Source organism: Mastomys coucha, unplaced genomic scaffold (assembly GCF_008632895.1).
Source record: "Mastomys coucha isolate ucsf_1 unplaced genomic scaffold, UCSF_Mcou_1 pScaffold21, whole genome shotgun sequence".
Lineage (NCBI taxonomy): Eukaryota > Metazoa > Chordata > Mammalia > Rodentia > Muridae > Mastomys > Mastomys coucha.
Genome location: NW_022196904.1, coordinates 69,299,525 through 69,325,633, shown reverse-complemented (window position 1 = coordinate 69,325,633; position 26,109 = coordinate 69,299,525). Strand labels below are relative to the sequence as shown.

Here is a 26,109-nt window from a genome sequence, read left to right as displayed (position 1 = left end):
TCTGTAGTCGGGTGCTGTCCTGAGCACTTCACACATGACCTCATCCTGTAGCCTGCCTGCTGACAGGAGACTAAGGGCTGAAGTATTTGCTCCCTAGGCCAGCTTCTCTGGGAGGATGGCTAGGTTGTCTGAGAGGAGAATCCTTCATGGGAAGACCTGCTTAGGAGACTTCCACAAGTTTCTTCCGACACCATCTGAGACTTAATGCTCCTACTGGATGGAGGGAATCTAGGGGTCACAAGGCCCAGGGGGCAGATACTACTGTTTACTGTATTCCCTTGATAACTCGTAGTTCTATCATATTCTGGAATCTCAGATATAATCTGAGACTCCCTAGGGAAGCAGCGGCAATTACAGTTGCTTTGGTGATCCAATTACAGACCTGATCCTAAAATACTATTATGTATCTCAGGCATAACAAACCTGCTAGGACGACGACATGGAAGCAAATCCAGTTGAGTCTAAGAGTTGGAAACTTTTGCTAAGCCTGCAAGGTGCTCCCTGGACCCTAGTGTCTTGGGTTAGCTCTATAAACAAGTACTGTCAACTGAAGGACCCAAGGGAAGAAACGTGTGTGTGTGTGTGTGTGTGTGTGTGTGTGTGTGTGTGTGTGTGTGTGTGTGTGTGTGAGAGAGAGAGAGAGAGAGAGAGAGAGAGAGAGAGAGAGATGACTCACCTCAGTGCACTGTACCCCTGGCACACACTGACACAGCACAGGACCTTTTCCTGGTTTGCCTGCGTCTCCCCCAAGTATTTGCACACGATGTTACCACCCAGGCTGAAGCCCACGACGACCAGCTGGGTCTGGGGATACGTCCTCTTGATGTAGTTCACCATGGCTCCAAATTCCCACGTGCAGCCTGCGGGCAAAAGGAGAGGTCACCCGACTATTTCCCATGCAAAAGATATTGAAGAAAACACAAGATGGATCGTTGCTAACTGGGTGCCCATGCACTGAAGAATGAGGCTCGTGTGCATGTGTGTTGAGAAAAAGCAGGCAGGCAGACGGAAATTGTTTTTAGCTGTGTGAGAGATGTTCCCTTGTATTAGAGAAAACTGGGCATTAGCAGTGCTTGTGAGCAGATGTGCACATATCAAATTTTCAATGCTCTTTTAAAGGTGGGCTTGTGATTTACTGGCTTAGATGCTCATGAGCATCCAAATAGATTTTCAGGGTGAGCATTAAGAAACTCTGATCATGTACAGAGATAAATACCAGTAAGAGTTAAGCCCTCTGAGGATTGATTAGCTTCTTAGCTACAAATTGGGATGCTATACCCATGTGTACAATGATTCATGGTGTTAAGAACCCAGAGGATGTTATTTACCGGACCTTCTTGTCAACTCTGGGGAAAGAAGATGAACCCCAAGTCCACAGGGACACCTGGGATGCTCTGCAGGGTTCAGACAAATGTTCTCGGTGACATAGGGATAGGGTGGCAAGGGAGGACAACTCATTCTGAAACCCTCAGAGGGGCCGCGTGAATGGAGAGGGTGTTTACGCCTGGTCTGCTTAGGGGGAATGCTCTCAGCCACGGTCCCCTGGGAAGCTGTCAGAGCCTAGCTATGCTTCTGTAGCTTTGCTGATGCTGGTGGGCATGTAGAGGTAAAGGAGTCAGCACATTCTTCTAATAGCAAGCCCAGATGTCAGGGAGTCAACTTAAGAGTAAAACCTAGCAGGGAAACTGCTGGAGGCTGGAAGAAGCGCACACCACATGCACCAGCAGGGAAAAGGGTTTACAATGGAGATGGGAGCTGCTGTCCTGCCTTGGGCATGCAAGTCTGATACCCCAGCTGGCTTAACAATGGCTTCCAGAATTGGCGAGCCATGTGGGACACCACTTCTAGAGCCTAGAACAACTCCCTTCTATCTCTCTGTGTGGTTTGATACAAACTGGAGTCACTTGGGAAGAGGGAACCTGAACTGAGATGGTGTCTTCACCAGACTGGGCTGTAGGCAAGTCTGGGGGGCTTGCTCTTTCTTTCCTTTTTTTTTTTTTTAGACATATATTATATGCGTACATTGTTGCTGTCTTCAGACACACCAGAGGGCATGGTTGTGAACCACCATGTAGTTGCTGGGAATTGAACTCAGGTCCTCTGGAAGAGCAGCCAGTGCTTTTAACCACTGAGCCTGCTCTCTAATCCCTCACCCCCTTTTCCGATTAATGGCTGATGTGTGAGGGCCCAGCCCTCTGTGGGTGGTGCAACCACCTGGGCAGTTGGACTTGGGTTGCTTTAAAAGCAAGTTGAGTGAGGTATGAAGAGCAGAGCATCCCTTTTGGCCTCTGTTCCAGTCTCTGCATCCAGGTTCCTGTTTGAGTTTCTGTCTTGGTTTCTCTCAGTGATGGGCTGTGACCTGGCAGTTACAAGGTGGAATAAGCCTCCTTCCTCCCCCGAGTTGCTTTTGGTCACAGTGTTTAATCACTAAGACACATCTACTGTTTTCATTTCTTTCCCTTGGGGGGAGGGGGAAGATGCCTCATGTATCCAAGCCCATTGGCAGAATACCTGGGGGTGGGGTCCAAAGGGCACGGCTGTTCTTTAGAGGATCACCTGGTGCTCATGTGTACCACCAGGCCTAAGAACTACTTTTTCCAAAGAAGAAGGATTCTGTCTGGGTATCATAGCTCACTCCTGTCATCTTAGAACTTGGGAGACTGAGGCAGGTTTGTAAGCCAGCTGGGGAAATATAGCAAGACCTTGTCTTGAAACAGAAAAAAATAAAATGAAACAGGCCTGGTGGTACACCTCTGTAACCCAGCACTCCAGGTGCATGGAGGAGTGTGCAGTATGTTGAGGCAGGATTGCTTGGGATAGAAGACAGCCTGATTTCCAGGCTAGCCTGGTCAAATAGTAAGACATTGTCTCACACAACAAACAACAACAAAGTTACCTGCTCTGAACTATAAGAGAAAGGACTTTTTAAGGTACACTCCTGTCTTTTTCTGGGTTATCTTTCTAGAGTTCCTTCCCTTTCTACATGCAGTAAGCACTCTGCACAGATGGGGGCGCTGCTCAGCCTTTTAGAAGCATCTAAAGTAAAACAACTTTCCACACTGCCTTAATGCAAGGTTGTCTCAGGGGCCATGTAAGGGTCACAGTAGCCGGCCACTCCCTGCAGATCCATCCAACACCTAAGGAGAACAAACAGCTTCCCTCTCCTGGTCCCTTCCCACTTCATTCCTTCCTAGCCCAGGTTGGCCAGGAATTCACTAGATAGCCCAAAGCTGTCTCTAACTTGCGGCAATCCTCCTGCCTCAGTCTCCCAACGGGGGGTGGGTAGGTGGTGGGGCAGGGTGTGTGTGTGTGGGGCTATCACAGGTATGAGCCACCACACCCAGCTTCAGAATCAAACATTAAATACACACAGTTGCTTTGTGCTAATGTTCCTTTGTAAAGAAGGAACTAGAAAACCTGCTTGCAGGTTATCATCACAGCAGAAAGCTGGGGTTGGCTCAGGGGTGGGAACGCTTGCTTGGTGTGTATGTGGCTCTAGGTTTCATTCTTGAGCACTGCAAAGAGGCACAGACATCACTCATTGTGAGAGGAGTGTGCTGGTGCAGCGGAGGCACTGTGTGGTCCACTGCATGGGAACTTGCTCCCAATGCTTGTCCATGGGCCCTTGCCCCAAACCTACTAACTCAGAAGCTCCAGAGGCAGGGGTCTCACAGGGAGCCTCAGGGTCCGCACTCTAGAGGTCTTCCTTCAGAGGGTCTGGATGCACCGAGACTCTACATTTCCAATGTGATGTCAGGTGACATTCACATTGTTGGTCTAGGGAACCACTTTGAAAATGACCATCTTAGTTGATAGGGAAGGTGGATGGAAGCCTCAATTCTGTTTTTAAAATGCTAGTGGAGGGGCTGGAGAGATGGCTCAGTGGTTAAGAGTACTGACTGCTCTTCCAAAGGTCCTGAGTTCAAATCCCAGTAACCACATGGTGGCTCACAACCATCCATAATGAGATCTGACTCCCTCCTCTGGAGAGTCTGAAGACAGCTACAGTGTACTTACATACAGTAAATAAATAAATCTTTAAAAAAATGCTAGCGGAAAAGATGATCTTTTCATAGGTAAGAATGTTTGATTAAAATAACTAGCGTTGTCTTTTGCTGGTTTATATCAGGAAAGACCATTAAGTTTGCGAGTCTCCAGGCCTGGGAGAAATAGCAGACAATAGGCTTGCAGGCACGTTCCCTGTGAATGAATGCATGACAGTGCACAGCGGAACAGAGACCTTGGACAGCACTGTGGTAACATTATTAATGCTTTTTAAAATATAGTCCTGGGGCTGAAGAGATGGCTCAGTGGTTAATGCTCTTGCAGAAGACCCAGGTTCAGTTCCCAGCATTCAAATGGCAGCTCACAACCAGCTCTAAGTCCATTTCCAGGGGGATCTTATGTCTTCTTTTGGCCCCTGTGGGCACCAGGCGTGCACAAGGTGCACACATAATGCATGCGGACAAAACATCCAAGCATACTGTAGAAATTTGAGTATGAAATGTTCCCCGTAGTCTTGCCATTTAAACATACAAGCCCGGGCCCTAGTTGGTGGCACTCTTTGCTGATGTGTAGGAGGTGTGGTCTTGTTGCAAGACATATGTCACTGGAGGTAGGCTTTGAAAGCTTAAAGGCTTAAGTGCTTCAGGCTTCCAGCTCAGGATGTGATCTCTCAGTAGCCTGCTCTAGCTGCCATAGCTGCCTGCTGCCAAGGTCCTCCCATTGTGGATGCTAACTCTGTACAACCATAAGCCTAAATAAACTCTTCCATAAGTTGTCTTGGTCATAGCATTTTATCACAGTGACAGAGAAGCAACTAATACACGTGTAATTTATTTTTCTTAGTACAGTCCTTACAGCAGGTGGCACACATCTGAAAATCTAGTACTTGGGAGATGGATGTAGGAGGATCAGGAGTTCAGGGTTAACACTGCCCACATAGCATGTTTCAGGCCAGTGCAGGCTCTATGAGACCAGATCTTGAAAACGAGAAAAAGTCTAATTCTTTGAATCATTGACACTAAGGGCAGAAGGACTGTGAGTTCAGGTCCAGCCTGGGCTATATAGTTCGACTCTGTCTCAAATAAGAGCAAAATTTAAAAAACACAGGGTTTGGTCTAGCAAATCCATTTCTGGGAACCTTATACTGCAGATACAATTGTATATGTGTGCAAAGATGTACGCATATGCATCATGTTGGCATCTGCTGTTTGTTGACCCTGGAACAACACCCCCCATGGCCATTTCCTTCAGCAAGTCATCTTTCAGAGGTACTAAAACATGGGAGGCTGCAGGAAAGGGTGCCTGCTATCTCATGTGCATGCTAAGGTTTAATAAAAGGGAAATATATGTGTGCACATATCTAACTGAGCATTTGTGGAAAACTGTGGCAGATACCAAAGGGACAACTGTGGGTCTCATATTTAATAATTTTTTAAAAAAATCTAGCTAATTTAAAAATAGATTCAAATGAAGATCACTGAGGCCAGTTTCGACTATGCTAAAGAAACCCGACACATCAGTAATGCCAGGACAGCGGTTTACACTGGGGACATTATCTGCATAAGGAATGGTTCTGAGGGGATGTATTTAAACTGTTACAAACCCCCTTACTTCTCTACCATTTCTTTGGATTTCTGCCTAATGTCATCCTTGGCTAATTACTTATATCTCTATGTTGTGTTCTGTGTTGAGTGAGCTGCTATTAGATTATAAACTCCATAGAGATGTCGTTGATCTTGCTCCCCACTGCATCTGTGAGCCAGATGCTTAGAGGATGCTTAATCGGCATGACCTGAGTGAAGAGATGGAGGAGGGAGGCATGCTCTGTTGCAGGCTTTCTGTTTGGATCACACAAAGAAACAGAACCCTCTATCGACCTAGGCGACATGCCCTTCCCCCACAGTGAATGAGTGGCGATGCTGGCCTTTGGGACTTGTGTCTGCAACACAAGTCTTTGGCCTTATCTCACAAACCTACAGAGGCATTAGTACTACAGGGCAGTACTAGTCAACTATTAAAGACTTCCTGTCTCCCATCTGATCCCTCTTGTAGTACTTCAATTTGAACCTAATTATTTGAGACCTGGAGCAGTCACAAAACTTGGATTTGCTACATAACTGAGGAGCAATTACAGCTAATGGCGTAGGCTCTTCGGGAAATTTCATTAAATCAAAACACATCTGATCATGATAAAGGGCCAGCACTGTCCGGTGCTGGAAAAGCTGTTGATTGTCTATGAAGAGCAGGCACCTAGCCCAGGCAAGGGAAAGGTAGCCATCATGTATCTGCCTTCTGCCAGCACTGGCCTCCTGGTGGTGCTAGGAACTCCTGACCTCCGCCAGCAGCCACATGCTAATGCTCTTAGGCCTACCCTGGCTGCTTGTGCTAAGCACTACAGTAATCTGTATGTCCATAGTGGGGGATTTTGATGAGGTTCTATGGATTTGATCCTTCTGGGATTAACACCAATAATAAGATTAGGTATCCAATCTCACTGTAGCTTTCGAAGGTGAGATGAAATATGAGCCAGCAGCCTGGCTTTAGAGAGATGAATCACACACCAAAAGAAAGGACAATATATTGGGAAGAGAATGTGAAAGACCTGTTGCTTTTTTCCCCAAGCTTCTTCTCTACAGAAAGACAAAGCAAAGACTTTCTGAAAGCTACTTTTTTTTTTGTTTTTGTTTTTTTGTTTTTTTTTTTTTTTGAGACAGGGTTTCTCTGTATGACTCTGGCTATCCTGGAACTCACTCTGTAGACCAGGCTGGCCTCGAACTCAGAAATCCACCTGTCTCTGCCTCCCAAGTGCTGGGATTAAAGGCGTGCGCCACCACTGCCTGGCTGAAAGCTACTTTTTAAAAAGCTATTCCTGGGCCAGGGATGTAGCTCAGTTGGTAGAATGCTAACCTAGCAAGCAGGAAGCTCTGGGTTCAAGCCATAGGACCACAAAAATGGGGTGAGGTGGTACACAACTCTAATTCTAGCACTTGGGAGGTGGAGGCAGAAGGCTCAGAAGTTCAAAGTTATCTTTGGCAACAAAATGTGTTCAAGGCCAGCCTGGACTACACAAGACTCTATCTCAAAAAACAAATCAGAAACCAAAAGCCATATCCCTAAATGACATGAACATGACTAAGCAGGCTAAAATATACGAACTCAGAGACATGGTGTTCCTGTGCGTGGAGCAGCTGAGTCATGTCTGTATGCTCTATGCCAGGCATGGGCCTGGCATTTGGTGGGTACACCTCGAGATGTGAAGTGAGTAAGAGCAAAGTTTGAATCATGCACAATGAAAGTACACACACTGGTCGGCACCACGTGCTGCTGGCCGGAAATAAGCACTTGAGTATCTGTCCCATGGAGTTTAACAGCGTGGCTTGTTGACAGCAGGTGGTTGGGGCTCAGCAGCCCCTGTCCTTTTCATAGCAAAGGTACTTGACTCATTCCTTAGAGCCAAGTGGAAGCTACCCAAGATGAGTCACCAAGGAAGAGAATAGCTGCAGAAATGAAGCTAGCATCCCTGTCCTTATCTCAGGAAGAAAATGAACACTTCAAGCTTTGTACCGGCAGGTACCAAATGCTTCTTACAGCTGCAGGCTCCCACACTGGGATCTTGCCAGCAGCTCACAGTGCTTTGCTGCCTGTTCTGAAGCTGGGCCCACTCCTCAGAAACTGCCCCCTAATGTGCTTGGGCATCTTCACTTCCACCTTCTGTCTGTCCCTCTTCAGGGTGTCCGCTGCTTGACTTTTTAAGTGGAGGCAAGACAATTCACATTGTCACTCTGGAATCAACACAATCCCTAACTAGGCCTGCATCATAAAAAAAGTGACAGCTATGACAAGTTTACAGAAGCATCTAGGTTGATGATCTCATCAGTTATTATAGGATGGATAGAACAAGGGAAATAAAATAGAAATGCCTTCAAATTTACTGTCTGGGACAAGAGTATATAGTTCAGAGGCAGGATATTTATCTGGTAATAGTATGTGCAAACCCCAGAGTTTGAGTCCCAGTACTAGAAAAAGAAAATGAAAAAGGCTAGATCGCTCAATAGCTAAAGAACATGTTGCTCTTCCAGAGGTCTCTGGTTCAATTCCCAGCATCCACATGGTGGTTCACAGCCATCTATAACTCCAGTTCCAGGAGTTCTGACCTCACAGGCACCAGGCAAAACACTCATACACATAATACACCTGAAAAAATGTTTTAAAGTATGAAAATATAGGAAAGAAGGAAGGAAAACAAATATAACCGCTGGGTGTGGACACCTGCAACCCCAACACTTGGGAGGTGAGGCAGGAGAATGAGGAGTTTAAGGCTAGCCTTGGCTACAAAGCAAGTTTGAACTCAGCCTGGGCTACACAAGACCCTGTCTCATAAAACCAAAGGAGGGGACATGTAAATTTACTTAAAATTCAACTCTACATGACAAGTACCCTGAACAATGGGTGATCTCCTAGGATGCCACAAGTCAAGTGGCCCAGAGTCCCACTCTGAGAGTCCTGATCCATCTGCTGTTCAGAGATGGCTATCAGTGAGAGCTCCTATGACTTTCCAAAGTGTCTCAGTTAGGTCCCTAAGTTATATATGGTTACCCTAGGGACAGGGGCCTTTCTCCCTTCTAAGACTGACACTGTCCTTTGGGGTTTCTAGTTTTATCGAGAAGGCACCCACCTACATTAAGAACAAATGCATAATTCCACATTAGACTCAACAGGACACTGAAATGCTTCTTCTTCTCCAAGGCAGAGAATGGTGTGTAAGGCTACCATACCACCTCAGGCACCTTCCCTCGGGGCAATGCCACAAGGCCCACCATTTAGAAAACAAGGGAAAGTCATTTCTCTATTTAAACAGGGAAGAAAGCAATGTAAGCCAGTTGAGTCCATCTTCCATGTCCTGCCTTTGATGTCAAAGTGCACAGCCCAGTGTGTGGTGTTTCAGGGGAAAAGGGTGCTAAGTTCTTAGGCTACTCAGTCCCATAGAACCCAGTCACCTTATGAGGGCCAAAGTCAGGCTATTTTTGTTCCCTTTGAGTGATTTAGAAGAGACTTTAAAAAAAAATCTATATTATTTCTGTCTTTGACTCAAGATCAAACTGATAGGACCATTGGCTCTTGACTTTCTGGCCATAAAATTTCTAAACATAAAGATAAAATACAGGGACCAGAAGGATTTCCAGCTTGGAGAATGATTCCCAGCTCAGTTCAACCCTGGGTCGTGGGCTTGATCCAATCATGATCCACTTTGAACATCAATAGCTGGGGTCTAATGTACTCAGGCAAAGGCACCCAGAAGGAACACAGTGCTTCCTGATTTACTGGCCTTATAGTATCATAGGCAGAAACATCATATTCCAAACATGGTCTGGATTAGAAAATCAACTGTGTCAGGAAAGAATTGGCCAACACGCCTACCCCGGCAGTGTTGAAGTGGTAGATGAGGCTCTTTATGATAACAATGTGTTAAAAACATCACAGAACTTCTCCATCCTCCCTTCCTCTTCAGTGTTACTGACTGCATATATGTGCGTGCGGCAGGGTGGGTGCGCGGCAAGGTAGGATGACCATCCTGTTCCAGTGCCATAGCCTTTTGTTCTAAGAGCTGTAACACTTGGGAATCGGTCTGCTCTCCTGAAAGGCTGCCTGTCTGAAGCTCCACTGCACTCCTCACTGGCCCTGCCCAGTCTGACCCGACTCAGTGCAGGGTAGCACGGAGTAACCAAGTAATCTGGAGGGCACTGCAGAGATGAAGGTGGAGCCAACTGCAGCAGAGGCCAACTGCAGCAGCAGAAGCGGCAGAAGCGGCAGAAGAGACTTCCCTTCCCTGCTGGTGCTCCCTGCTGGTGCTCCCTTCCCTTTGCTGGAACACCAGGCAGGGCCAGAGATCTCCGTGGAAAGCCTCTGGTACACAGGCCCACAATCAGCTAACATTTATTTTAATTTATCAAGAAAGACATTTAATATTCCATAGCTTAAAAAAATCCACAAAACACCAAAAAACCTGTAGTGGTGCTGGTGCATGCCTTTAATTCCAGCACTTGGGAGTCAGAGACAGGTGGATCTCTTGAGTTCCAGGCCAGCCTGGTCTACGAGTGAGTTCCAGCCAGGACTCTTTCTAAAAACAAACAAACAAACAAACACTCCTACATGGCAACCCAAAAACAAATTGTAAATTCTCATCACAAGTCTCAAGGTTGGAAAGACAGGAGACCGAGGCACTGTCCCCGGTAGGAGAACCTAACTAAGGCCACACCACAAGTAAAGGTCACGTGGTCTGCTGAGAGGATGGGGCATGGGCTGGAAGAAAGGACAAGTTCAGACATCTGAAGATTAGCTGAGAACGCTGCTAATGGGAACTTGAGGTTTCATTGCTTGTACTTTGGTTAAATGTTGACATTAAGGGATGGGCTGAGGACTTGTGGGAACTCTCTGTAATGGGCCTGCTATTTTTCCGTGAACTTGAAGTACTTTCAGAAACAGAAATTTAAAAGGGAACATCTTTTTCTTTCTTTTATAAAGTCTATGGAGTCAGGTCTGGTAACCTCATTCTATGACCCCAGCTATTTAGGAGGGTAAGACAGAAGAAGGACAAGTTTGAGCTCTGCTTGTTGCTCAAAATTTTTTCAAGGCCAGCCTGGGCAACTTAGTGAGACTCTGTCTCAGAATAAAGAAAATCAAAGAGAAAGTTGGGGATATAGCTCAGTGGTAGGTCATTTACCAGGCATGTACAAGAGCCCAAGTTCAATCCACAGTACTGCCTATCCCCACCATAAAAATCTATGGTACACATTGAAATTAAGTAGAACCTCCTGACCCTGTTAGCTGGGAATTGAACTCAGGGCCTCATGTATGCTAAGCAAATGTTCTACCACTGAGCCATATCCCCCAGCCTAGCAGCTGGGAGCACTTGTTCTCCAAGAAGATCCAGTTAGGTTCCCAGTAGTTGGTGACTCACAGCAACCTAGTAACTCCAGTTCTAAGGGATCTGACCCCACTTCTGGCCTCTGTAGGCACCAGGCATGCATGCGGTCCACTTAGATACATGTAGCTAAAAGACTTGTACACATAAAATAAAAAGAAAATAAATCCTTTTGAAAGACTAAATACAGCATGTACTGCAGTAAAATATCATGCCTGTACTCATCATAGAAATTGATTACAGGACTAGGGATGGAACTAGGTGGTAGTAAATGTGGATGAGACCCTGGTTGTGAGCACAGAGACACAGACACAGACACACAGACACACACACAGACAGACAGACACACACACACACACACACACACACACACACACACACACAGAGAGGGAGAGAGGGAAGGGGGAGGCTGAATACTGAAGCCATAGTAGCTTTGAATTAGAGGTGTGTGACTGCAGGTCAGGCATCTGCAGAACCAGCCCTACAAAAGAGGTCTCTATGCCCTACAGCCGTATCCAGTACTGCAATGTTACTGATATCCAGGATTCTCGGTTCTCTTCACTACATATGCAAAGCCCATCTGTTATCCCCTGAGATGCCCAGGCTCTTGCCCTGTGCACACTGTTCCTTAGCTGTTCCTTAGCAGATATAAGTCATGCACTAGAGGCAGGAGATTAAGAAATACTATCTATACCTATTAAAAACTAAGTCCTGGTCCCTGTACCTACGAAGCTTGCCAATAGTGAACACTGTCTTTAGGATAAATCTGGCAAATAAACTTAGATTGACTGTGGCTATGTGCTCCTTGGTCTGCCAAAGTCCTGAAGCAGGGACTTCAGCTGTGTTCCACTCCAAATACTGGAGGATGTTGGACAAATAAAAGACAGACTCCAAACCACCAGGCCCACTTGTGTGGCTCTGAGAAGCTCTTGAATGTCTGACTCCAGCAGAAGGCTAGCTTGCCTAGGTTTGAAACCTAGGTTACCATTTCCAGTTAGTCATTCAGCCTGGCGTGGGCCTCAGTTTCCTTAGCTGTCAAAGAGGACAACTGACTTAACTTGGTATATACAGAACATGCCATGAAATCTATAGTTGCTAATAAAAATGCCCACCATCACCAAAGTGAGAGATACTTTTAAATGTTCAAATACCCGTGTTTCTCTATGCTCTACTATTCTAATGAATAGTTCCCTAAATAGGAAAGGAGTAATAGACCAGAAGTGGTATAAAGTTGGGGTTAAGAAACATACATTGGTTCTGCTCCTCTGGCCGCCACATGACCCATGGCAAGGCGCTTAACCTTCCTAGGCCTGTGAAGTAGGGACTCTAATTAATAGCTATCTCAGAGGCAGTGAGAATCAAATGAAGAAATGCACAGAACTCTGCACAGTCTGCCCCTCATTAGCTTGAGATCAATGGAAGCTGCCATGCAAGGCTTTGCTTAATGAATTATCTTTCACAGGCAGGCAGCGCCAAAGAACCTAAGAGTGTGTAGTCAGCCATTTAGGAAATTCTTCTGTTAATGACGAAGGGGGTGGGGGAGTGCTTCTGTGCTTTGAACTGCTGAGTTCCAAACTGAAAAACGCAGCAGGAAAGTCTTTTTTTAAAATTTTGCTGGGGTACTGTAAAGCAGGAAGAGTACAGGGCTCCTGTCAATGCCCTCTTCTGTTTTCTCCTCAGCCTTCAGAAAGACAAAAAGGTTTTCTCCATGAGGGGAAAGCCTGCCCTCAGGTCTAGAGAGGTGAGCTCTGCACCAGAGAGAATTCAAATAGCTAACAGGCATGTTTGCTCCAGGTTATTCTCACCTGCATATTCTCACCTACAATGCCACTTCACACCCACACATCAACTTTCACATCTACCAGCAGAGTCCTGAGCCAGCCCTTCACAGTCTCTGAGGGAGAGTGCTTCCTAAGGCTAAGCAGGAGCCAGGGCACTGGAAGTCACAGGTCACAAAGACTGGCTCTAGTGGAGCAGACTTTTGGGACAGAAAGATAAGAGATAAACACTGATAAATCCATCATTTTGAAAATTATGAAAAACAGCTGGGCGGTGGTGGCACACACTTTTAATCCCAGCAGGCAAAGGCAGGTGGGTCTCTGAGCTTAAGGACAGCCTGGTCTACAGGGAAAGTTCCAGGGCAGCCAGAGCTATACAGGGAAACCCTGTTTAGAAAAACCAAATATATATATTCGTGGAGAATGTTTAAAGGTGCTGGATAGAGGACTGCGTGGTGTGGATGGGGGTCAAGTTACTTGCATGTAGAGGAGTCAGTGGAGGCCTCTCATAGAAAGCTGACACCTTGGGAGAGACTCTGATGGCAGGAGGAGGAGCTAAGTGAGGCCATGAAAGGGATTCCCAGAGAGTTTGGGCATCCTGGAGATGGGCGGGCCTGAGTCCCTCCCACTGGCTCTCAGAGACTGCTGGGGCTGGCCTGGTGCTAACACATACTCAGGGTGGGTCCAGGATGTATAATGAATGAACTTGTGGCATATCCTGGAGATCCAGAGAGCTTCCCACCCCCAATATCACATCAAGTCACTCACTCACACATGACAACAGCTCATCAGGAATTTGGTAAAAGTGAGGGAAGGTGATTTAAAAGAGATATGCTAAACACACCAGCCAACGGCAACATTACGGACTTGACATGGGTTCTAAACTGATCAGCCTGTAAAGGGGGAACAGGACAGGAGACAGCTGGGAGGAGTGAACTACTTGTGAACACAAGTAGTGCCGTTTTAATTGAGATATATTGTGCTCATGTTTCAGCTATTGAGACACATGGTTCTCCACAGATTCACATCCTGAATGAAGCTCTAACATCCAGCACCTCAGCATACAGGTGAATTCAAAGGTGTAATTATGGTAAAGTGGGATGGGTCAGGCACAGATAGAAGACCATGACAACACCCAGCAAGATGGCAGCCATCTACAAGCCACGGAGAGAGATTTTTATATCCAAACTCCTGCTTCTGTAGCTTTGGGAAATTAAGTTTCTGCTGGATAAGCCATGACATGAGGCATTATTGTTGACCCAAGCAAGATAAAACAGTTTACAGACTGTATCTTGGCACAACACACTGAAATAGTTACTGATGAAATGACTAGCTGGTTGGGACTTGCTTTGAAATAACCTTTGAGAGAAGATGAGGGAAGAGATGGACTAACCAGAAGGCACAGTATCAGTTAAGACTGGTTATGAGCTGAATGAGTTAGAAGCAGGTGTTGGTATACTGGGCTGTCTGGGTTCATTCTACTATTCTCTTCTCTCACTGTTCTGAAATTTTTTATAATAAAAAGCAAAACAAGGCCGGGCAGTGGTGGCACATGCCTTTAATCCCACTTGGGAGGCAGAGGCAGGCAGATTTCTGAGTTCAAGGCCATCCAGGTCAGCCAGGACTATACAGAGAAACCCTGTCTTGAAAAAACAAAAAACAAAACAAAAACAAAAACAAAAAACAAACAAACAAAAAAAGCAAAACAAGATCAAATATAACACAACTCAACACAACATAGTAACAATGACAACAGACTGAAGAGGCAATAGGAAATGAGACTTATGTTTGTGGCTCTGAACATCTTGGCCATAACACAGGTTGCCAAGGGCTAGATCCCAAGGCCTGGAGTCTTTAAAACTTTCCCAGGGGGAGTTCTCCTGAGGAATCAGTTGTTATAGATCATTGAGCTCTACAGGGGACTAGATGTTCTCTATGAGGACTTAGAAAGCACCATGTTCCTGGAAGAGGAAAGTATGAACTGTCAATACAAAGTCTTCTACATTAATTTATAAATTACAATCCAATTAAAAGTTGTGATAAGCTGTGCTGACTGAGAGCTGGCGGCATCCACTCTTCTGAAGTTAAGCTTGGTGGCACGCTGTACTTTAATGGCCAACAAATTATGGCCAGGAGTGATCTCTATCATTTCTAGGTAGTAGCTTCTAGAACCAGGCTCTCTCTACCCACTGTGAGACTGGCCATGTTCCAGATGGTGGCTGCTGCTCTTCAAACTTGGGCCTTTGCATGAAGTTAGTAAGTGATGACGGAGCCCCAGGACCCCAGGCTATGCCATGAACATGAAGAGTGAGCAGAAATACATCCCTGCCTTTGAACTTCTGGACTTTGGGGATATGCATCAGCTAGTCTATCTCGTATGATACAAAAATTCAACATGGAATTTAACCAAATGATTCTAAAGTTCAGCTGAGAGACAGAAAAGCGTGGAAGACAAATGTAAATGCACACCCTGAAGGGTCAGCGAGCCTGGGTTAGTGATGTCAAAGTAACAGGCTATGTCAAGTGCAACAGTGATTTAAAATAAACAATGGCTGATGACAGACAGAAAGCTCCACAGATGTATTTGGGCTGAGGCATGAGAGGTAGCTAATGAATTTAGGAATTCGACACATGATTATCCGTGGTGAAGGTTTTTCACTTCTAGCATGTTAACCATTAGGCTGCCTCAGTTTGCCTGTTGAGAGTAACAAACCTCGGCTTTGCTCTAATGTATCAGCCCACTTCTATTAAAAGTGTTCCTTACTCCAGGGATTCACTTATCAAAAATGAATAAATTTTAGCTAAAGCGGCTGAGAAAGGCTCTCTAACATCTTGCAAGTCACCACTCACGTGTTTTCAGTAGGCTTTCTGAATTCTAGATTTTTATACCTCTTGAAAGTTGTGTTTGTTTGACCTCAACCCTACCAACAGATGCACAACAGCAGCTAAACAATGTACCAACATACAACAGAAGAACAGCATAGTCACAAAAGTCATGTCTCCTCTAGGTGACCTGTCCCAGAAAATGATGACAGTCTATAAAAATGCTGTTGCTGCAGAAGAACCTGAACCGAGGCTCAGCAAGGCCAGCTTGCCAGCTATGGCTATGGGTGGGCTGGAGACCAGAGACTGATTCTCCTGCGTGGCTCTGGAGCCTTCACTGCTCCTTCCTACCTTGCTCTCTAGTCTGTAATGCCTTCTGCTGGGTCTCCCTGTCTGCTGTCCAGGGCCCTCTTGGGATGAGGTGCCTGGCTCTTAGGGACTCAAATGCTCTAACCAGCCTGTGCGATGACTCTGAAGGTCGGAACAGCTGAATCTAGGCTCCTGTCTCAGCTCTTCTGCTTACTGGCTCACACTGCTGATGACATGGCTTCTCCTTAAGCTTCAGTTTCTTCATCTGAAGTTTGTCTGTTTCTGCATTTGCTGTGCTTGAGGTCAGCACATATTCCAGGTGTAGGTGACACCACTGGTGGCAGTGGCAGTGGCTTCAACAACTCTTCTTTTTGTTTTTTTTTGAGACAGGGTTTCTCTGTGTAGCCCTGGCTATCCTGGAACTCACTCTGAAGATCAGGCTGGCCTCAAACTCAGAAATCCACCTTCCTCTGCCTCCCAAGTGCTGGGTTTAAAGGCGTGCACCACCTCCGCCCAGCTCAACTCTTCTTTTTGACAGGGTCTCAATCTCTATATAGTCAAGGATGACCCTGCACCTCTGTTTCTATCTCCAGATAGTCATGTATGACCACACCGGTTTATGCACTGTTGAGGGCTGAGCCCAGTGTTTTTGTGCCAGCGGAGTAAACACTGTTCTAAGTGAGCTGTGCTCCCAGGCCCCTCGTTGGCATTTCTAATTTGTGTGATGCACTTGCTATTGGCTGGAGCTTCTAAAGCCTGTGCTGAGCCTTGCAGCCACGGCACATGTCATTATCTCCTACTTGTCCAGATGGCTTTCTGCCTAATCCACGATCTTAGAATCACTCCCTATTGTTTTCATCTGTGTTCAAAGTTGTCTAGTTTGGTGATTCAGAGCCAAGTCTTCCTCCACATGTCACATGGCTCCATGCACCTGGATTTCCACCTATTTCTCGAGCCACTGACCAGACTGACCAGAAGTGCCTGTGAAAGGGATGTCTGAGTTACAGGAGTGTGCACGAAGGTGGAAATGGACTTGGAGCCACTTCCAATGCAGTCCTATGCCTGCCAAAAGGCATGCGTGTGTATCCTTCTTTTACCTACTTGTGAGAGTGGACCCTCACCAGTTAGTAATAGCAATGGACATGGCCCCGTAGAAGATCTGACAATATGTACATATATGTAGGAGTGCCAACTGCATAATTCTGCTAGAAATCTACTTTGAGGATGTCATTAATGGGAAGAAAATGACAGAGGCTGAGAGAGAAGGATTACACACATATTCAAGGCCCACTTGACTACTGATCAAGTTCTGGGCCAGCCTGGGCAGCTTGGTGAGCCCCATCTTAAAATTAAAATGTAGAAGGGTGGGCTGGAGAGATGGCTCAGTGGTTAAGAGCATGGGCTGCTCTTCCAGAGGTTCTGAGTTCAATTCCCAGCAACCACATGGTGGCTCACAACCATCTGCAATGAGATCTGATGTCCTCTTCTGATGTGTTTGAAGATAGCTTCATTATACTCACATACATAAAATAAATAAATCTTTTAAAAAAATGCAGAAGGGCTACAGTTGTAGCTCTGTGACGTGCTGTTCGTGTAGCTTGAAAAAGACTGTGGCTCTCAGTCCCTGGTACTTAAGAAAGAAGAAAAAAAATCTATGAACAAGATATTTATAGCAATATTTTTTAAAATACTGAAAAAAAATGCAACTAAATAAAACATATGTAAATATGGATAAAGGTGGAAGAGGAGAGTGAAGAATTACAAACTGCTATATGGCAGGATTATAGATATAATGCTCAGTTGTTTCCCATTACAACACATTATAATTTGCTCATAGGTGAATCTTTTATGTGTTTATTATTTATGTGTGCATATATAATCAGAAGGGAGAGCCAATGGAAGTCAAGAGTGAACAGCTCAGGGCTGGGCACGGTGGTATACACCCGTAATCCCAGCACTTAGGAGGCAGAGGCAGGAGGATCACTGCAAGTTCAATGCCAGCCTGGATGATACCACAAGTTCTAGAACTGCCCATGCTACCAAGTAAGACCTTGTCTCAAAAACAAAAAGACACACAAGAAGAGAAGAGACTGTTCAGAAGGGAGAACTTTGGGTAACAGGGTTTCCTCTAAAGCTAAGAAGCATCTGTGTAAAGTTGACAGCCTGCCTATTCCTGTCTTCAAGGGACTTGGGAATCCAGCGGGCTGCTGGTATGCAGATTCCTTTCCACTGACAACACTAATATACTCCACTGCATCTTTACCTGTCTGGTGGGATCTGGAGGAACAGGTGTTGGAATAACATTGCGAATGGCCTAAGTCCAGCTATGAACATGATCTCCCTGGATCCAGCGGCACTCTCTGACCAGTCCAGGCCCATGAGCAAGACCTTCCCCTATGAACCTCGAGGAGCTGGGATGGGTGCCCACCTACAAAGCTGCTCAGGCACAGCATCACAAATGCCAGTGTAAGCTGCTGTAAGAGGTGTGCCCCATCCTCTCTGGTGGATGTTCACAAATTCTACACTTACAAGGCAGAAGGCTGGGGAAGGGGGCCTGTACACTTTCTGTGAGAAGAGAAAAAGGGGTGAGAGGGAGGCTCCACTTGGCCGCGTCCCATGCTTACCGTAGGTGAACATGCGTGGGGAGGTCAGCTCAATGTTGGGGAGGGCTCCTAGGTGGTTTAGCACTGCGCACCGGTAGCCATTTTTCTGGGCATAGTCAACGAAGGTTCGGATATACTGCTTCTCGCTGTGATTGGCAATTCCAGGACAGATGACCATGGTTATGTCATCTACAGGATGGAGAAAGAGATCCTTATGCATCCATTTAATACATAAATACTGACATTAAGAGATGTTGGGGCAGTGGGATTCTGGGTAATTCTCCCTCCTGCCCTCCCTCCTTTCTTTCTTTCTCTCTCTTGAGAGAGTCTCTCTTTGCAGCCCTAGCTGGAACTCACATCGATCTACCTACCACCACCTCCCTACCGCTGGAAGGAAAGGTGTGCGGCACCATGCCTGGTCTGTTCTTTTTCATTTTCAGTCTTGTCTACTTTTCATTTTTAAATGCTTCTGTTATCTGTTTGCCAAAAGGAAGATTTATTCCTCCCATAGGCAGAGAAATAAATCATAAAAGAAACAAAACAGCCCATTTCTTAAGAGTATTTCTTGGGTGCAGACACATGCATTGATCTCTGCAGGGAGCTGGGCTGATGGGAAGTCTTGGATAAGAAACTTAAGAGTTGGTTTTGCCCTTTCCGACCCTAGCACTGTGTACCAGCAAGAACACAAGAACAGACTGCTAAGGGTAAACTTTATGCTACTTTGTTGTCGCTGTTATTGTTGTTTTCAGACAGGGTCTCATGTAGCCCTCCTTGGCCTTGAATTTCTGATCTTCAAGTGTCCGTCTCTTGAATGTTTAGATTTCAGGTGTCCATCTCTTGAATGTTTAGATTTCAGATGTGAGCCATCATACCAAGCTTAAATTGCATGCTTAAATGCTAGGAGTCAAATTATTAGAAATAAGAGAAAGCATTTAACTAACTATAGTCGGGGGATAGATATTATGAAGGACAATACTTACAAGCGTACTGGAAACTCCTTCCCTACCCATGTATTCATTCATTTTGTGATTGTTTGCTGAGAGCACACACTCCTGGGCTCCGGGGATTCCTGCACTGCAGCAGAAGGGCCCTAAACAGCTAGATTGGCAGGTGCCATGAGGGGGCTAAGGCAGGGAGGCACCTTGGGTCTAGGAACTATGGTTCCTACCATAGTCTCAGAGGAGGTGACATCTGAGACCTGAATGACAAGGAGGTGGCCACGTGGGGATGTGGGAAGGAATTCAGCAATTCCAGTTACTTGAAATAAATGAGTTGGCACACATTTGCTGCAATTTACCCATAAATAATAACTACACTTGTGTAACAAACTAGGTATCTTTGAATAAACAAAAACCATGTTCTCTTCTGGTAGGGACTGCTTTCAAAAGGACGCTGGCATCCAACTGCATTTCCTCTGAAGGCTTCATTACGAGGCATTTGCAATCGCTGTTTACTGTATAGCTGGGAAAGCTCACTGCCAAACCCACACAGCAGCGGAAACTGGAGTTATTTTTTGGATGAGGTGTCACTGACTCATGAAAAGTAAATATGGCTTTAATGTGTCCTTTTGTCCAAGGAGATTTATACACCAGGCACCTGAGAGCCTTTACGCCCCGCTGCCCAGCAAATAAACCCACCCTAGATAGCTTTTCCAAGTACCAGCTTCCCACGGTTCAAGGGAGATAGCATCGCCCAGCTCACAGGATTGGGGAGATAACAGCAGGCACCCAGGAGCTGTTACCAACACTGACTGGGTCCTGGGGGCTCTGGGCTCCAAGCTCTTCCCATCATCCTTTAAAATAGGCTTCTGGACTTTATGAGGGATCGTAATTCTCTACCGATTGTGGCTAATATGAACTAACACACACAGGCTGGAGTTAATCCTGATGACCTGGCCTCTGAACACAAAGGGACAGTGGGTGGCACAGGCATATTACATACTGCGCCCCACTGATGGCTGTTCCTCTCTCTACGTAGCCCAACAACAGGACCTAAAGTGGCTCACCTCCAACACAGTGCTCAGCCATGGGCTCGAAGAGGTCAAATGTAGAAGTGGCACCATCTGACATGGTGATGAACTTGCGATGCCCGTAAGGGTGTGGCGACCTCACCCTCCCCATCTTCCCATACAAGGCTGTCTGAATATGTCCGCTTTTCCCCCAGATCAGTGGTGGAATGTATCTGAGAAAGGAGAGGAAGAAAAATAGGAGCAGTTAGTTTCCTTCATATTTATTGAACAAAGGTACCCTAGTTTTTAAAGCTTTTCTCGACACATTATTCTGTACACTAACCACCAACACAATGGGTTCTTTTTGTGATGCAGGGCCTCATGCATACTGAGTGAGCACTTCACCACTGAGCTGAACATTTTTAACCACCTTATATCCATGCTCCGTTCATTAATGCCTCCCACACCATATTAACTTTAGGAACCAACCCTGATTTCAAATTTAGAGCATCAAGCAATTCAACATGGGTTATTTCTATAATTGAGAGGAAAAGAAAGCAAATAATATCCTTTGAGTACATCCCCAGTGACAAGACTGGCCTCATTATTACCAAATGAGCTGACATATACAGAGCGGCTCACATGGCACCTCTGCTCAGTAAATGCTCACTTCTGCCACAGCTGTTTGGTTACTCCATTAACAAGAATTCTGCTCCTGGCTACACCATGAAGAGCTGCAGACTCTCCTCAGAGCCTCTAAGTGACTTGGGCTATAGAGAGAGCACTACAATAAGCTTCAGAGAATGTATTAGAAGGGCAAGCACTATTTCTAGTGGATTAATGAAGGCTAAAGGCTTCTTCGCCTAAGCAGGGCGTGATGCCTCCCTTACAACTGTCCTTTGTGAAGTCAACAGTGGCCTTGGACCGAAATATAAGAACTAAAAACCCATTAATTCCTGGGAAAGAGATTGCTCCAATTAAGAATTCAGGATGGTTCATGGCCCTGGTACAAGACGATCCCATTTACTGAAAATGATATCGGTTTATCTCACAGCTTTTTATCTGAGCTCAGTGGCTGGGCATGATGTGTATTCTACATGAACTAGAATCTCCTAATGGAACACAGTGGTGGCACCAATCTCTTAGCTCTTCCCAGAGGTGTTTTATTAATGATTTATCTTAACCTATTTGTCCATTCATGCTTAACATTTCCCTCAGAACCAGATGGTTTTAGAGGCTCTTTTTCTACTTATTCCTTTTGTATGTGTATTATTAAATACATATGAAGTTAAAGAGGTAAAGCTCCATCTTGAGCGAGTCCCTAGGCAAACAGCTTCTTTGGGGCTGGAGAGAAGGGAGGATTGTGTTTAAGTGACAGGACATGGGGCCACTTGCCAGCAGGTACAAAAAATCCCCATAGAAACAAACGGCTGGATTTGGAAAGCCAGGGCTGAGTGGTTAGGATGGCAACAGAAAGCAGCCTTGTAAAAGTAATAGCAATTGGACAACTGAATACTGTGTAGGCCTCAGCCACATAGTTTACAGAATCCCCCAGATTGACACTGAGCTGTGCAGAGGGAGAAAGAACCAGGAAACCAAACTCCTGGGGAAAATTAAAGGGATATTTTCCTTACAATATGAATAACAACAAAAATGATAAATATACTGAGGTTAAAAATATCGGAACAGGAGGCAGGTGGATCTCTCGAGTTCAAGGCTAGCCTGGTCTACAGACTGGGTTCCAGGACAGCCAGAGCTACACAGAAAAGCCCTGTCGCAAAAACAAAACAAAAAAACCCAACCAACCAAAACCAGAACAAGTATATTTCATATGCTACTTTTAAATTTTGCTTAGAGTATGATTTGATCTTAGAAAATACAGCAAAAAAAAAAAAAAAAAAAAAATTACAGCCAAATCTCCTGTTGGCTATCTGCAGATTTTGTAGATAAGGATTGTTGTAGTAGGTATTTAATGATGACACACACACATCTCCCATCCCCACGACAAATGGCCTCCTCCGAATCTTAGCAACAGCTCCCCCTACTCTTGCGGCCTCCTAAGCTCTCGTCCTGTTGCTTACCCACTCCACTTCATCTTGCCAATGGAGAGAGAATCTCAACACACAAATCTTGTTGCAGCTCTCCGATGCACGGGTGTAGCTTGGCCTACATCCTGTGCTTCCCTAACTCTGCATAAGCTCCCGAACTAAACCAGTGTCTCAGCTTCACCTCAAATGGACACTCCTGGGGAACAGTGCCTGTATTCCAGATGCCTAGCTTGCCACCCTAGTCCCCCCTGGCCACTGGGCTTTGTCTTTAGGAGTTGTTCCCTATCAGGTTGGTTATTGGGTATTGTCTCATTCCTGGGCACTGCTCTGTCCTAGGACCCGGGTAGCTCCATTAGTTAGGAAGTTCTTTCTAGGCACATCTCCTACCACATTTACCTTAAGGTCTATCTATTCCTACGGACCCACACTAAGCACCAAGAGAGAATTTGCTGAAATGACAGGAAACACACCCACTCAGCAAATCTTAGGTTTTAAAGTATCTTTAAAAGATAGTACGTATTATGATAACGGGAATCTAGCTCTCATCTGATTGGTATCTGATGACATTCTCAGAGTCCGTGGAATAAAATCTTCAAAGTGTGTGTGTGTGTGCGTGTGCATGTGCACGCCACTGCCTTAGAATCACAGTGTGAGGTCAACTGTGTACAGCATAAGTTTCACAATCTTTAATTGTATGACAATACCACCTACTGATAGAACACTGTTTTTAATTAACTTCACAATAACACACAGCAGGACTTACAAAGCTGTGATTTTTGAAGTAAGTTTAGTGTGGTGGGTTTCTAGCTGCATTAAAAAAACTATATAACTTATCAAAAAACTACAAGGAAAAACATCAAAAACAGTGTTGAGAATGGTCCAGGTTAGGGAAGAAATACAGACCTGAAGGATAAAATATTCTGGAGTTTATATAAACAATGAGCACAACTGCTGGAGAGGCACTGCTGACAGTCTGTGGAAGGATATGATTATCCCATCACCTATGCTACTGTTTGTGTGACTATAGTAGTCCTCAGCTCACTTGAACTTGTGTCTGAAGGTCATTCTCATATCTAGGCCAGTCTGGGATGGCTTGGGTGAACAGAGTGTAGTGGAAGGACAGCCCTACGTCTGTCCCTTAAGCGACCAGGTGGCTTTGTGTTCGTCCCTGAAGCCTGGCTGCTCAGCAGATGAGAAGTACGAGGGGAGCCTTGGAGGATAGGTGCAGTTTCAATTCTATAGATAATGCCATATCGCCTTCCAAAGACAATGGATCAATTTATATTCCTACCAATAATTCATGAGAGCACTTGTTTGGCTTCTTTACTTTCATCAATAGTTAGTTGGCATTAATCTTTTACATTCTGGTCACTTTAGTGGGCACCTCATTTCAACATGTTTAAGGCTGATCCATTTATGCTTTTTAAAAATGTTCATCAGGACGGTAAGTGGGATTGGAGGGTAAAAGCTTTTTTTTTTTTGCCAAGCTTGATGACCTCACTTCAATCCCCAGGACACACATGGCTACAAGTTGTCCTTTGACCTCCACAGGTGTGTGTGGCACGCATGCCCACTCCCAAATAAATGTAAAAGTGTTTCTCATTTCAATTTGTGTTTTCCTGACTCAGCTTTCCTACAATTTGCATTTATTTTTCTTCTGTGAATACCATCTATGCTGTTTATTTTCTATTATATTTTTATTTTTTCCCTGTTAATTTGTATTTTCATTAGTACTACATTATTAAACTTTATCATTTGTATGTTAGAATTGTTTTCTTATTAATTATATTATTGTATGTTTAAGTTCACATTTCTTTGTTGGTTTTTAAGACAGGGTCTCAATATATAGCCCAGGCTGGCCTTGAACTGGCAATTCTCCAGCTTCAGTCTCTTGAGTGCTAGGACTACAGGTGTGTATCCTGATGCTCAGGAAAGTTTAATTTTTGTGGTTAAATTTGGTACAACTTAGAAATTAAACCTTTATATTTTGGCTCCCCCTCCTTCTAACTTGATTCTGTTTTTAAGATTTTAAGACAGTGTATTGCGTAGCCCATAGCTAGCCCTGAACTTGCTATGTAGTTGAGACAGGCCTTGAACACTTGGATCCTCCTGCTTCTATCTACTAAGTGGTGGAATTAGAGGTGTGTACTACCACATCTGACTTTGCCTAGTATTTTAAGAAGAGTGATTCCAGTACCCATTTATTCCTAAACCAGCTATTTCCTCTTATTCCTACAGTTATTATTATTATTTTTTTAAGAAATGGACTTATTTCTCTAAGTGATATGAAGACGCAGCTCATCTCCTAACAGACAAGGTCACTATTCTTGTACAGTAATAAATGTTCCACTCATCTGGAATGATTTCCACCATTACCTGTAATATATGCCAAGGTTCCGGTTACATACGCTTCTCGTCTCTATTTGGGTTTGTCTATTTGTTTGTCTATTCATTTGCCAGTATAGCTGTTTTAATCAATACAGATTATGATACACTCTTCGTGGTTTAGAGCGTGCAGTTTGATTGCACTGCTTTGCATGGGGTCGTGCATACTGCTTAAAAGCTGTGCTCAAGAACTGGAGCGTATGGCCATGTTTATCTCTAACAGAGCAGGAATAATGTTTCCTCCTTTTCTAATCTCGATGCTCTGTCCACGGTCGTGTTGAGGCCTGTGGTTAATAAAGGCTCGTTACTAAGAAACGAACCACAAAATAGAGGCCAGCCTGTCCTTATCAGATCAACATCTGGCTTCCCTAACAAAACTGTCCAACGGGAAGGACTACAAGGGAAAAATCTGGACCGTCCTGCCAGCCCACATGCCCCCAAGACATGCACACTGCACACAGGCACATGCACGGTCTTTAGGCAGACTGAGCAAACAAATGGTTTCTATTTTTAAAGAAAGAGTTGAGAAAAATAAAAGTTGACTGATTGCTTAGGTTTGCCTTAACCCAGGGTGTAATCAATTCCCCCCCCCCCCCCCCCCGCACCTGGGTCTGTTCGTGTAAATTAAACTAGTTCATTGGTAGTTGTCATTTCCTTTGACTCTCTTGTACCTCTCTAAGGATTTAGTATTTGCTGTACAGTATGTGTTTTGAACTGATATACTGTACGTGTTTTGGATATGTCACCTGACACTGAGTTCCCTAATCCCGAAGCCCCGGGGCTAGTCCTTTCCAGTGAACCAAACACCATTAGCAGCTACTCCTGGGCACTGTAGATGTGTATCAGATAGGGTACTTTAAGGGCATTTTTATTAATTTTTGTTTATGTATACATGTGTGTGAGAGAGAGAAAATGTATGCCACATGCATTCAAGTCCCTAAGACGACCTCCAGAAGCTGGAGTTACAGGTGGGTATGAGCCACTCACACAGGGCTGGGGACCAAACTCAGGCCCTCTGGGAGAGAAGTCATTTTTCCAGTCTCTGGAACCTGTCTGAGTAAGCTACATCAAGAAAGGAATGGATGCCAGGGACAGTGTGGGGCATCTGCCTTGAGGGCCTGCCAAGGAAGGAAGGAAGGAAGGGAGAGAGGGAGGGAAGGAGGGAAGAAGGAAGGAAGGAAGGGAGGGAAGGAGGGAATAAGGAAGGAAGAAAGGAAGAAAGGAAGGAAGGAAGAAAGGAAGGTAGGAAGTGAGGGAGGGAAGGAAAAAAGGAAGGGAGGGAGAAATA

The 26,109-nt window shown here is 45.1% G+C and overlaps 1 protein-coding gene across 1 annotated transcript in view; it reads right to left on the bottom strand.

The window, feature by feature from the left end:
* Window positions 1-26,109, bottom strand: part of Abhd2 (abhydrolase domain containing 2) — an 81,317-nt gene that overhangs the window by 10,533 nt on the left and 44,675 nt on the right. Inside the window, exons 4-6 of the mRNA XM_031387058.1 lie at window positions 20,446-20,621; window positions 18,462-18,629; window positions 677-860 (exon numbers count right to left, since the gene is read on the bottom strand). Of these exons, the coding sequence (XP_031242918.1) occupies window positions 677-860; window positions 18,462-18,629; window positions 20,446-20,621 (528 nt within the window). The remainder of the gene's footprint in view (window positions 1-676; window positions 861-18,461; window positions 18,630-20,445; window positions 20,622-26,109) is intronic.